The following is a 12,826-nucleotide window of genomic DNA, read 5'->3' as shown; positions in this document are numbered from 1 at the left end:
CTTTGAGCTATTGAAAATGTTTAATCAACTAAAAACCCTAACCCAAAAACAATTTTTAATTTCAGCCAAAAAACACCAACAAGAAACAGAATTTAACAATGATACAATCCTAAAAAGAAGTTCAGTAACAAAAAAAAAACTTCCTTTCCACAAAATTGAATTCCACGAAGAAAATGCGAACCCCAAAACCAAACAACATAACAAACACTAAACATAAACAATGATAAAAGAAATTGGTAACCAGTGCTCCTTTAATATTCAGAAAAACAGAACCGTTGATCGACTTTCATGAATCAATAAAGAGCAAAACCCCAACCCCGTAATCAGTTTTTAATTCCAACAAAAAACACTAACAAAAAATAAATTTTATTAATGGCACAATTCTAACAATAAGGTTAGTAACCAGAACAAAATAAAATCTTAAACAGTGACAAAAATAGCCGTCGGTCATGTCTTCAATCACTGCGTTGAAGTCACTCCTCAATGGCGAACTCGCAAACACACTGTGTCAAATACTTCAATCGATGATGATGATGGCTTGTTCATCTTCTCCTCAACGACGTCGAAAATGAAGTGAGAGGGAGAGTCTTGTGAGAAAAAACAAGGACGTTGCACCGGATGCTTCAATCGGCGATGATGATTGAAGGCTTCTTCGTCTTCCTCAGCAATATCAAAAAGGAAGTAAGAGGGAAAGTCTTGTGAGAGAAACAGGGACACTGCGCCAAATGCTTCAATTGACGACAAGGATGAAGACTTATTCGTCTTCTTAGCGACGTGGAAAAAAGAGTGAAAGGGAGACTCTTGTAAGAGAAATAGGGTCTTGTATGTTACTGTGAGTAAATGGAAGTGAGAGAGATTAAAACGACGTAGTTTCAATCATGTCCCTTACCCTTAAAAACGACGTCGTTTTAATGTCGATATATCTCTTAATGTGTCACGTCAATTTTCGTTAACGCCATCGATGTAAAAAGTAACAAAAAGACTAACGTGACTAAACTGAAATTTTTAGGGATAAATTTGATTAAAAAAAAATTTCGAGAACTAAATTAGAGAATGCGTGATTTTTCAGAAGCTAATTTGATTATTTACTCATAGTTATATTCATTCATTTTAAAATTTTGAATTGAGATTAAAGAAAAAGAAGAAATGTAACTTGTGAGGAGAAAGAAATTTTACAAGAAAGAAAAATTTATTGTCATTATATTTTTTCTGTGAAATATTTAAATAATAAATTTTTTATTTATAAAATGTACAGTTTTTTGTCAGATTAAAATAAAATACATTTTAATCTATTTTACCAAAATATTTAAAAGTTAGTGGTAATTATTTGGTTGATTTAAGTCGTAATAATATAAAATATATATAGTTTTACTGATTATTGGTGAATATCTTGGTTAAATAAAATAATATAAATGTTATTTTATTTTTAGAAGAATTGAGTATAAATTTTATAAATAAAAAAAAAAGTCATTTAAACATTAAGAAAAATATTTTTCAAATTATAAATGAGTCCTATAAAGATGACATGTCAGAAAAATGAGTTATATAAAGAAAAATGGTGCACATGGATTAGAATCAAATTTATTTTTGGCGAAAATTTAGGTGTAGTTAATTTTATGTAAAATTAATAATTGAAAGTTATTAGATAAAAATTTAGTCAAATGGATCAAATCATTTAACTACTCTTACCTATCAACTTCACGTAAAGTTGAATGTACTTAAATTTTTACTTTATTTTCCTGTATCACTTCTCTGCATCTTTTCATTTTTTTCTTAATCACTTCTCCGCATCTTTTCATTTTATGATTTCATCTCCTTCGATTGTAATGCTTCCTTTTATGCTATCCCAATCTTCTTTATTCATTATCGTCTTCGTTCACTGTCTGCTTTATGCATGTTTGTTGCCTTCTTCGTTGAAGTCATGTCTCTCATCAGGATAACCATTTTCCCAGCTTTATTATATTGATTTATTTTTTTATTATTATTTTTTGTTAATGTCTTTATGTAACTTTCGTTGATGTTCATTTCTATAGAAACTTGTTTTAGAGCTTGGCCATTTTCTATACATGAACTGATGAAAGGGGTCACAAATTGAGGGATGTTGTGAAATAAATAAATAATAAAAAATAAATATAAAATAAATAATATAAATAAAAAAATTTTAGTATTAATATATATATATATATATATATATATAACAGAGAGAGTAACGTATATATAAAAGAGAGAGGGAAGAATGTTTTATATATAGATAGGATAAAAGGATAGAGAAAATTATTATTGATAAAGTAGTCATATGTCTAAGATTCTATCTCTATTTATATTTGTACAAAACTTTTTTTTTTCAAACTTTGGAAAGATGGCACCGTCTATATTAAAGTTTTGTATCATCCAAGTAAATTTAATTGGAAGAATGGTTGGTGATCACCATATTGTAACATTCCTTTTAATGACCATTAAGGATTATATCTCGTTAAAATTTTACTAAAAAAATTTAATGAAAAAAATTAGTGAAAAAAAAAGTACAATATTCTTTTGTGATGGAAACTACCTTATTAAAAACTTTGTCAAGAAAAATTCAATGGAAAAAAAAATCTAACCAAGGAAAAAAGAGTACAGTCTCCCCCTCTTGTCGACATTATTTAATATCTCAAAATTGGCACATCCCAATTTGATGTACCAATCTTTCAAAAAAGAATTTTAGGAGTGACTTTGTAAATAAATTTATACACGCCTCGCGCCGAACTCGATCAATAGTTGCGCCGATATGGTAAATGCCTTACTACGAAACCGGAGATTGCTCGTCCTGCTCGAGCCATTAAGGAGGGAGAGGAGTGGCTCCTTACGCTGGGAGTTGGACATCAATTGTTTCTTAATTTTGAAGGTCCTGAGTGAAGAAGAATTTGGGAGAATATGCTTTGTTCTATCACCTTTGATGTATCCAGGGGCGGAGCTAGGCTAACTATTTAGGGGGGGCGGTGTTATAATTTATATTACTATTTCTATTGATAAAATTAAAAATATATATATATATATAATCTCAATCAAAATAAGACAATAATATATAAAAATTACTACTTACAGTTTTGTATCATGAAAAGGCTATTCGACGTTTTTTTCTATTTTCAAAATCATCTATAATTGAATTTGTGTCAAAAATAGCTGTTAATTCTTTTTCTATATAGATGACCAAATTGTCTGCAAGAAATTCATCAGCCATCTTACTTCGGAGTCTTGTCTTAACAATTTTCATTGCTGAAAAAGCTCTTTCTGTTGTTGCTGTAGACACTGGTAGAGTCAAAACAAGACGTATTAATCTATCAACCATGTGATAAGTTCTTGATTTTCCCGTTTCTTGCAACTTGTTGCACAATTCAGAAAGTGTACCAATGCCTTTCAAATGATTTGGTATATCATGCTGATAATGTTGCAACTGAGATTTCAAAATATTTAGCTCATTAGAAGGAAAGTCAAGGGGATAAAACTTCTCTGCTAACTTGCTGATTTCTTCAATATTGAATGATTTGAAATTGTCCTTAGGATCCAAAGCACAACTCAAAGTCAAAAGCTCTATTGTTTGCTCATTAAATCTACTATTCAACTCTTGTATTTGAGAGTCAATTGTTGCCAAGAATACATCTATTCGATAATGATGCTCAACTGTCACACTTGGTTGACGAGATCGACCTCTTCCAAAAACATATTGTGCACTCATATTAGGGACTTCAATTTCATGTTTTTCACAAAAATCTTTAACATTTGCAAAAAAATTGCACCATCCACCATCTCTTAATTGTTGAAGAAGTAACTTTGATGTAGAAACAATATGCATTGCATTAAGAATATCTTGAGATTGTTGTTGCAGTGCTTGGCAAAGGACATTAGTGATTCCCATAATCTCTTTCATCAAGTGCAAAGTGAAAACAAATTCAAATGACAATAATATTTTACTAACACCATAAGCCTCACCTCTTTGTGCATAAGTTGTCCCGTCTTCAATGATATTATTGAGAACAATATTGGTAGCAGTAAACATTTTACCAAACTGCAAATAGAATTAAAGTGAGAGCTCCATCGAGTATCCCCAGCTCTTTGTAAAGTGCTTATTTGATTCGCACCTTTGCCTGTTTCTAATTCATTTTGAGCAACCAAGTTTGTATTTTCAATTGCTTGAGCTTCTTGTAATTGATCATGTCTTTTTGAAGAAGCACTAACAATAGTGACAATAGAGTTTAATTGAGTAAAAAATTCATGAATTTGAAGTACCTCTCTTGAAGCTGCCACCAATGCTAATTGTAACCTATGAGCAAAACAATGCACATAGTATGCTTGTGGAGAATCTTTAAGAAACAAAGCTTGCAAACCATTCCACTCACCCCGCATGTTGCTAGCACCATCATACCCTTGACCCCTAATATTTTCAACTTGGAGATCATAATGAGAAAGGACAGAAATCAATTCTTTCTTTAAAGTTGTTGCACAAGTATCAGTGACATGCACAAGATCAAAAAATCTCTCTTTAACAAAACCATCTAGAGTAACAAATCTCAAAACAATGGCCATTTGCTCCTTTTTAGATTCATCTCTAGCTTCATCAACAATAATACAAAATTTGGCATCTCCAATCTCTTCTCTAATTGAATTTCTCACCTTAGTAGCAAGAATATGTAGAATTTCTTTTTGGACATCATTTGAAGTATACTTAGCATTTTTTGGAGCATTTTCCAAAACATTCTGTTTCACTCTTTCATTGTAAGATCCCAAAAATTTTAACATTTCCAAAAAGTTACCTCTGTTGCTTGAACTTTGGCTTTCATCATGTCCTCTGTATGCACAACCTTGAAATGTCAACCATCTAATGCAATCTATAGATGCTCCTAGTCGAATTCGATTCTTTTCAATCTCTTCTGATGTTTGCTTATGAAGAAGTCTGTCAATATGTTGTGATTGTTTCATCAAATCATCACATGATTTCAGCGCCTTATGATGGAATGAGTTAGGACCTTTGCCAATGTGATTCAAAAGAGCACATTCTTTTCCACTATTTACTTTCTTCCAATTCCTGAAACCATTCTCAATAAAAGCATTTGAACCCGTATTGATTGAAGGTTCCTTAGCAAAAAGAAAGCACGGAAAACAATATATAGCATCATCTTCTATAGAATATTCTAACCAAGATGGGAACAATTTAAACCATGAAGCTTGAAAGCGACGATGACTTTTATCACCAGAAAATGGATCATTATCAAGAATTGACTGATTTGGCCCAACTTTAATATAAGCCCGACGGATTTCATCTCTTTTATTTGGAGGAAACTTCCAAATCATTGGTCGCATTCCAGGATCTCTTTCCAAACGAAAAACATCCAGTTGATTTGGAAGAAGTCGTGGACGCTTTGAGCTATTCAATGAAGAACTTGAAGTAATGAAATTTGATGACCCCTCAAGTATTGGAGTAGTAATAGTAGAAGCATCTTCATTCTCTTGATCTTTTCTTTTAAAAAATGTATCAATGGTTTTGAACTTACTCATAATTCAAATGGCCAAATAAGTTCCTATAATTTAAAATATATTTAGCAAAAAGTATAAATTACAGTCTAAATCTTTATAAAATATAAAAATTATATTTCAATTTAAAATAAAATATTAAAATTCAGAACAATAATACTAACATCTTAGTATAAATAATATAAAATTGTAATTAAATAGTTAACTAATAAAAAAAACTAAATATACAAACTAACATATAATAACATAAACTTAATTAACAAATAATAATAAATTAACTAATTAAGTAAATAACTAAATATATAAAAAAGAATAAAAATAGAACCTTTTTGAGAAAGAGGAGTGAAAAATCACTTGTTAAACTACTCTTTTTTTTTAATCTGCAAAAAACAAAAAAAAGAGTTAAAAAGGTAAAATTGTAAAAAATAAGAAGATTAAAGAGATAAAGAAGAAGAAGAATAGAAAAAAATTGTTACCTAAATTTTTTGAAAGCCAAGGTGGGAAGAGAGGGAGAGGAAGAGACCGGTTGTATGTTGAAAAATAGAAAAAGGGAATTGGGGAACTGATTAGTGATTATACGTTGGGAAATAAAAAAGAGATAAGGATTGGAAAATAGAAAAGGGATAGGGAATGGGCAGATGGGCTATTGGGCTGGGTTTTGTAGAAATTAAAAGTGAGAGGGGGAGGGGGATTGGAAAAGATAAAACAAAAAGAGAGGGGGGCTGAGAAATAAAAAAAGGGGGATCAGACTTTTTTTTTTTTTGAATAAAAGCTAAAATTTGGGGGGGGCCATTGCCCCCCTTTGTTTATACCTACCTGCGCCCCTGGATGTATCCACCTTTAAGTTGAACAATGCATGCTGTATTATTTTCAAACAGAACAGTTGGAGCTATTTTTCTATCAGTCACTCCACATGATGATAGAATATATTGGATTAAACTCCTGAGTAAAAAACACTCACGACTAGCTTCGTGTATCACTAATATTTCAGCATGATTAGAGGATGTTGCTGCGATTGTCTATTTTATGGACCTCTATGATATAACTGTACCACCATATGTGAACAGGTATTCTGTTTGAGATCTCCCTTTGCGTGGATCAGACAAGTATTCTGCATCTGCATAGCTAACTAATTATGACTTGGATTCATATGGATAAAACAATCTCATATCAGCCATTCCATGAAGATATTGAAAGACATGTTTAATTCCATTCCAATGTCTTTTGGTTGGAGAGTAATTATACCTTGCTAGTAAATTTACAGCAAATGGTATATCAAGTCGTGTATTATTAGCAAAATACATTAGTGCCCCAATGACACTGAGATATGGTACTTTAGGACTAAGGCTATCTTCATTTTCTTCTTTAGGACGGAATTAATCCTTTTCCACATCCAAAGACCTTACGATCATTGGGGCACTTAATAAATGTGAATTATCCATATAAAATCTCTTTAAGATCTTTTCTGTGTATGTTGTTTGATGAATAAGATCCCATTTTTTACATGCTCGATCTACAGGTCGAGACAAAATTTAGTCTTTTCAAAATCTTTTATCTCAAACTCTTCTTTTGTAACTTTTATCATTGTTGGAATCTCTTCAAGGGTTCCAATGATATTTAAATCATCAACGTACACAACAATTATAATGAATCCAGATACAAATTTTTTTATGAAAATATATGGGCAGATATCATAATTCTTGAATCCGTTTTTGGCCAGATACTCAGTAAGACAATTATACCACATTCGTCCATATTGCTTTAGACCATATAAAAATCTTTGTAATTTGACTGAGTATAACCCTTGTGAATATTCATTGGACGATTTAGATATCTTTAATCCTTTAGGGACTTTTATATAGATATCACGATCTAATGATCCGTATAAGTAGGCTGTTACCACATCCGTTAAATGCATATGTTGTCTATGGTATGTGGATAAACTGACCAAATAACGCAATGTTATTGCATGCACTACAAGAGAATATGTTTCTTCATAATTTATACTGGACTTTTGTAAAAAATATTGTGCTACAAGTCAAGTTTTGTAGCATACAACATTTTTCTCATTTCGTTTTCTCACAAATATCCATCTGTCTCCAACAGATTTTACATCTGGTGTACAGACTACAGATCCAAAGACTTCACATTTTGCAAGTGAGTCTAACTCAACCTTCATAGCTTCATCCCATTTTGCCTAATCATTCCTTTGTCGACATTCTTCGACTGTTCTTGACTCAAGATCCTTATTTTCATGCATGATATTTAATGTCACATTATATGCAAATATTTCATTGACAATTGTCTTATTTCGGTCCCATTTTTCTCATGTAAAGATATAATTTATCGAGATCTTGTCATTTTCATAATTTTCAGGTATCTGAATGTCTTCTGGCGTCAAAACTATATTAAAATTTTGGACAACTGCAGGTGTCTTTACTATGTCTTTACCTTTTTTAATAGAAATAGTATTTACCTTTTTTCTTTTTTGAAAATTTTTATCTTTGGAACCGATAGGTCTACCACGTTTTTTGCGTGAATTTGTTTCAATGGCCACTTGTCCAATTAGGACATTAATTTGAATTGGGGTATTTTCAGCTGGTATATAAGATTTGGTTATCTTTTTTGTATCAGAAAATGTATCAGCCAATTCATTTGCTATTCTTTGCAAATGTATAATATCTTGAACTTCTAGTTCACATTGCCCTGATCGAGGATCTAAATGCATCAAGGATGATGCATTCCAATTAAGCACCTTTTCAGGAAGCTTAGTTTCTTCCCCTAATGTTGAAAATTTTGATTCATCAAAATGACAATATGCAAATCAGACTTTAAACAAATCTCCTGTTTGTATCTCAAGATATCTCATTATAGAAGGAGAATCATATCCAACATATATTTCCAATTTTCTTTGGGATCCCATTTTGGTGCAAGAAGGTGGTGCAATGGGAACATATATCGTACACTCGAATATTCTTAAATGGAAAACATTTGACTACTGGCCCAAAACTAATTGCATAGGAGAGAACTAATGGTAACTTGTTGGCCACACTACTATATAATTAACTTTTACTAACATTTAAAAAATGTTACCAAATTATATTAAAATGTTACCTATGTATATTAGTAACATTTTAACAAGTGTTAAATATACCCTATATTACTAAAGAGTTTTGCTAACATTTTTCTAAAGATTTAATAACATTTAGTAAAAATGTTACAAAAAATATTCTATAATAATATTTTGAGAAATGTTACAATAGATATTTCTTGGTAACACTTAGAGAAATGTTACAATAAATAGTTTTTGTAACACTTAAAAAAATGTTACGATAGATATTTTTGTAACACTTAAAAAATATTACAATAGATATTTTATGTAACATTTAGAAAAATGTTACCATAGATATTTTTTGTAATACTTAAAAAAATGTTACCGTAGATATTTTTTATAACATTTAAAAAATGTTACAAAAAATCTTTAGTAATATTTTTTTAGTTATATTATACTATTTTTATTTTATATTATACACAATATAAATATACTAAAATTAATTACTATAACAAAATATTTCATTAAATTCACAAATTCACAAAATGAAATTTTTATAGACTCTTTTATTAATCAATAATCATTCTACAAGTTTGCTTCCTCATGCAAATAAAATGAGAAAAAAATACTTATAACACTTAAAATTTATAGAACAACCAACACAATATAGAAAATGTTAAAACTTAAAACGTGGAATATGTTCCATTACAGCAAAAAGTTCATGATTAGTAACCAAAAAATTACATACATTAGCGAAACCTCGACTTAACTGTTGCAGAAGATCAACCAAAGTGTGACTTTGCAGAGATTGTTTTCCAACAGTATAAAACCCTTTCTCTGAAGCCGCCACTTCTATTACCTTCCCATTGCAGATTTTAACCTGCATGCCCCAGCACCATTTTCAGCTTCAAAATCATGCAGAACAGAGGGCTGCTCAATAGCGTAGAAATGAAAAGGCATATATGGGTAACTAGCACAAGTGAGAGTATAACATATGATCAATTATAAAACGGATCACCATTTACATTCTACAGAGAGAATAATCCTGCTTACCTTCTTTCCCTCTATGGTTTCAGGAACATCCCCATTTGCAATACGTTGGGCAAGACCTTCAGCAATAGCTGTCTTCCCAACACCAGGTTCTCCAATAAGGCAAGGGTTGTTTTTGGTACGACGACCTAAAATTTGAGTGACACGTTCAATTTGTTGCTGCCTTCCGACAACAGGATCCAATTTTCCCTGAGGTTGGAAGGAAGAAGATAAATAAATACAGAATGATACCTAATCTACAATCTTTATTGAAGAAGACTAGGAAAAGCCAATTACTTCCTCTGCTAACTTGGTCAAATTTGTGCCATACTCCTCCAAAGTCGGCATCTTATTGCTGCTACTACCTGAGCCTCCAGTAGCACCAACACTGTCAGCACTCTCACCAACCATGCGGATAACCTGCATCCAACCCATAGAGATTATAAGATTAAGAAAAAGAAGTTAAGATAAAAATATGCATATATATCGGAAATATGCAGAAAGGAAGTAAACAAAGCCATAATACTAGCCTGAGTAAGAATATTAGCTGGATCAGCACCCAGGTTTTCAAGAACACGTGCTGCTACACCTTCACCCTCACGAAGGAGACCAAGAAGCAAGTGTTCAGATCCAATATAATTGTGACCTGCAAGTTAGTCAATGTTAATCAGGGTAATTCATCCAATCCTCTGCTCCTTTACTTTGTTCATCCAATTCAAAACTTATCAAACCTTAACTGACTCTTCAAATAAAAAATAAATAACAATTACAAAAATTTGGGAAAAAATAATATGATCTTGACCCAATTTAACCATATGATCTTGGCGACAGGGACACCTCTCGGCATCTGCACGGCCAAGAAGAGCAATTAGTCAGCTAGAGTACATTATACAAAGATTCTGCTTTCCAGATTCATTTCTTGCATTTGATTACTTGCTCAAAACAAAGTATGTGAATTATGTGACAAGTGAATTTGTTTCTAACTGGCAGAATGTGACGAAGTGGTGAAATGGAAACACAAAAAAATTGTATTAGCAAGGTGATTTCAGCAGGTAATAAGTGGCAAATGAAAGCCGCCTTCAATTACATAGTTACACTGGTTTTCAGCAACCAGTTCTGCTTCTAGTAGTTGTTTAACTCGCTAAGAACTGCACCCTTTAAAAATCTTCATGCTCTTCAAAAATTGCTTCTAAAAAAGGATTACAAGGTTGTTTTCTAAAACAAACATGCATCTTCATTCACTAGCATTAACAAATATTCATCAAAAGCTTTAATAACAAAGCAATATGACATAACATATTATTATTGTATCTTCAAGAGGCAATACTAGAAAGCATTAAAAAGAAATAACGAAGAGCATAGAAATGTTAGTAAGATATAATTTAACAAAGATATACCTGGACAATTGACAAGAGTGAATCTATTCCATCTAGGGTTGAAGCACGCACAGGAACACCTACGACAGGCAGGGGAGTAAGAGCAGCAACCATACCTGAGATACAAAAAGCTTAATTAATGCCAAAAGACAATTGATCTATATAAGAAATTTATATAAATTTCAATTGAAATAGCTTATCGGGCAAGTGAGCTACGCCACCAGCGCCAGCAATAATAACTTGTATGCCTCGTTATGAGCAGAGGAGGCATAAGAAAACATCAGTTCCGGAGTTCGACGAGCTGACACTATTCTTACCTGAAATTTGATGCAGACATAGGTAAAGAAAAATATCTTCATACAGCACCCAAGTAAAAGAAAGGAAATTAATTAATTTGACCTCATGAGGAACATCAAACATCTCCAAGAACTCAGCAGCACTCTTCATAACAGGAAGATTTGAATCAGAACCCATGATGATCCCCACACGTGGAGTTACTACATTCAACAAACAAAATAAAGAATAACCAAGTGCAAAATGAAAAAATTTTCATTTCAAAGATTATTACAACATAAATGACAATTAGAGGAAGAAAATTAGTGAATTTATCTTAGTTCCATGATCTTATCGTACTACTCTCCAATCATTCACCAACTAATAACAATTACAAAACTGTTCATAAAAAAATATTTTGTTAACATGAAAATGGAGTTGAGTTGATATTTTCAATGCTTTGTCAAAAGAGATTATTGCATTAGACTTTTGGTGACTTCAAGAAAATTTTTATTTTGTATATTCTCAAATCATACTCTCTTAGATTGTACTATGTCCAAATTTCTCTAAGATATAAGATATATAGTAACATAAAATTCTATGAGGCATTTCTTCAAACACCTTAAATGCACTTCCAAAAGAATAAAGAACTTTTTACCTTGTAGAGCTTAAGCTTGTTCTGCTCCTTTATTATGCTACACTTGCAAGAAATAGTTGCTTCTGGTCGGTTGGCATCGGACAACTAGATAATATAAGCAAGAAATTGGCAAAACAGAACGAATAATAATTAAAAAGATAGTGTAGCTAAACTCATTTATACCTAAATTCAAAACCTAAATTCAAATAAACAACTTAATTAAAACTTAAATTCAAAACCTAACTACTAAATAACCAATTAAAAACCTAAATTAACTAATAATTATATATTACGATGGCGCAGGCGAGAAGAGGACGGCACAACGTCAGTGTAGGCGACGAGAGGATGAACCAGAGGCGAGAAATTACATATGCATAATTCAGATCTGGATCGAAATCAGTAAGAGATGAGAAATTGAAGAACTGAGTTCATAGACAAAAGTTAAAGAAGAGAGAAAATGCTTACCAAAATTGAGAGGAGAATCCGAATCTGGAGAATGATTCAGATTGCGATTGAGATCGAGGAAGAAGGTGAAGTGCAGATGAAGGAGATGCCATGGAACTTGGAAGTTGTTTTCTCTGTTGTGAAGAACGTGAAAGAGATTAAAAAGTGATGTCTCAGTATAATTTTCACATGTTTACATATTTAGTAACATTTAGATCTATTTTTTTCTTTCTTTTAAGAAAAAATATATTTTGTAACATTTATTTTACAAATGTTATTAAAAATATGATTTTATTAGTATAGCTAACATTTTAAAAAATGTTAGATAAAAAGTGTTAGTAAATATCTAAATCTTAGTAGTGCCATAAACGAATAAGTGTTGTAACATGTAAAATAGGATGTCCCCAAGTCGAAGTTGGAAGATTTGTTCTCATAAGTAAGGGTCTAGCAATTAATTGGAGGCGTTTAATAAGTAATTTTACTAACTCATTTTGTGTGTGAACATGA

General features: G+C 31.5%; 2 protein-coding genes across 8 annotated transcripts; both read right to left on the bottom strand.

Annotated features, from left to right (window-relative positions):
* Positions 1–480: 480 nt before the first annotated feature.
* On the bottom strand, positions 481–5,532 carry LOC130933234 (uncharacterized). Its single transcript, XM_057862790.1, has 3 exons — positions 4,267–5,532; positions 3,226–4,045; positions 481–830 (listed from the first exon to the last, which is right to left on the bottom strand). Exons 1-3 carry the CDS (start codon positions 5,530–5,532, stop codon positions 481–483), a joined length of 2,436 nt encoding a protein of 811 aa, XP_057718773.1.
* Positions 5,533–9,227: 3,695 nt separating this feature from the next.
* Positions 9,228–12,517, bottom strand: LOC130946393 (chaperone protein ClpC, chloroplastic-like). 7 transcript variants are annotated; one of them, XM_057875152.1, is made up of 11 exons: positions 12,341–12,517; positions 12,169–12,260; positions 11,897–11,980; positions 11,365–11,462; positions 11,182–11,282; positions 10,987–11,081; positions 10,392–10,436; positions 10,120–10,235; positions 9,887–10,009; positions 9,614–9,799; positions 9,228–9,490 (listed from the first exon to the last, which is right to left on the bottom strand). In XM_057875152.1, exons 4-11 carry the CDS (start codon positions 11,437–11,439, stop codon positions 9,416–9,418), a joined length of 816 nt encoding a protein of 271 aa, XP_057731135.1. In that variant the 5' UTR covers positions 11,440–11,462; positions 11,897–11,980; positions 12,169–12,260; positions 12,341–12,517; the 3' UTR covers positions 9,228–9,415. The 7 variants fall into 7 exon arrangements, with proteins under 7 accessions (XP_057731135.1, XP_057731161.1, XP_057731112.1 ...); XM_057875178.1 differs by having other exon boundaries at positions 9,228–9,465; XM_057875129.1 differs by having other exon boundaries at positions 9,228–9,440.
* Between the last annotated feature and the right edge of the window lie 309 nt (positions 12,518–12,826).

Source organism: Arachis stenosperma, chromosome 1 (genome assembly GCF_014773155.1).
Source record: "Arachis stenosperma cultivar V10309 chromosome 1, arast.V10309.gnm1.PFL2, whole genome shotgun sequence".
Taxonomy (NCBI): Eukaryota; Viridiplantae; Streptophyta; class Magnoliopsida; order Fabales; family Fabaceae; genus Arachis; species Arachis stenosperma.
The sequence above is the reverse complement of the archived record's forward strand: the minus strand, read 5'-3'. Positions and strand labels throughout refer to the sequence as shown.

What these genes read in the sequence shown, in the direction of transcription:
- LOC130946393 (XM_057875129.1), bottom strand. Translation starts at nt 11,439, where the DNA reads ATGGGTTCTGATTCAAATCTTCCTGTTATGAAGAGTGCTGCTGAGTTC. An exon ending in TGACCAAGTTAGCAGAGGAA is followed by an intron (nt 9,800 to 9,886) that starts GTAATTGGCTTT and finishes TTCCAACCTCAG; the next exon opens with GGAAAATTGGATCCTGTTGT. An exon ending in AAACCATAGAGGGAAAGAAG is followed by an intron (nt 9,441 to 9,613) that starts GTAAGCAGGATT and finishes TGGGGCATGCAG; the next exon opens with GTTAAAATCTGCAATGGGAA.
- LOC130933234 (XM_057862790.1), bottom strand. Translation starts at nt 5,532, where the DNA reads ATGAGTAAGTTCAAAACCATTGATACATTTTTTAAAAGAAAAGATCAA. An exon ending in TGGTGGCAGCTTCAAGAGAG is followed by an intron (nt 4,046 to 4,266) that starts GTACTTCAAATT and finishes TTCTATTTGCAG; the next exon opens with TTTGGTAAAATGTTTACTGC. An exon ending in TGTTAAGACAAGACTCCGAA is followed by an intron (nt 831 to 3,225) that starts GTAAGATGGCTG and finishes ATTTACTCACAG; the next exon opens with TAACATACAAGACCCTATTT.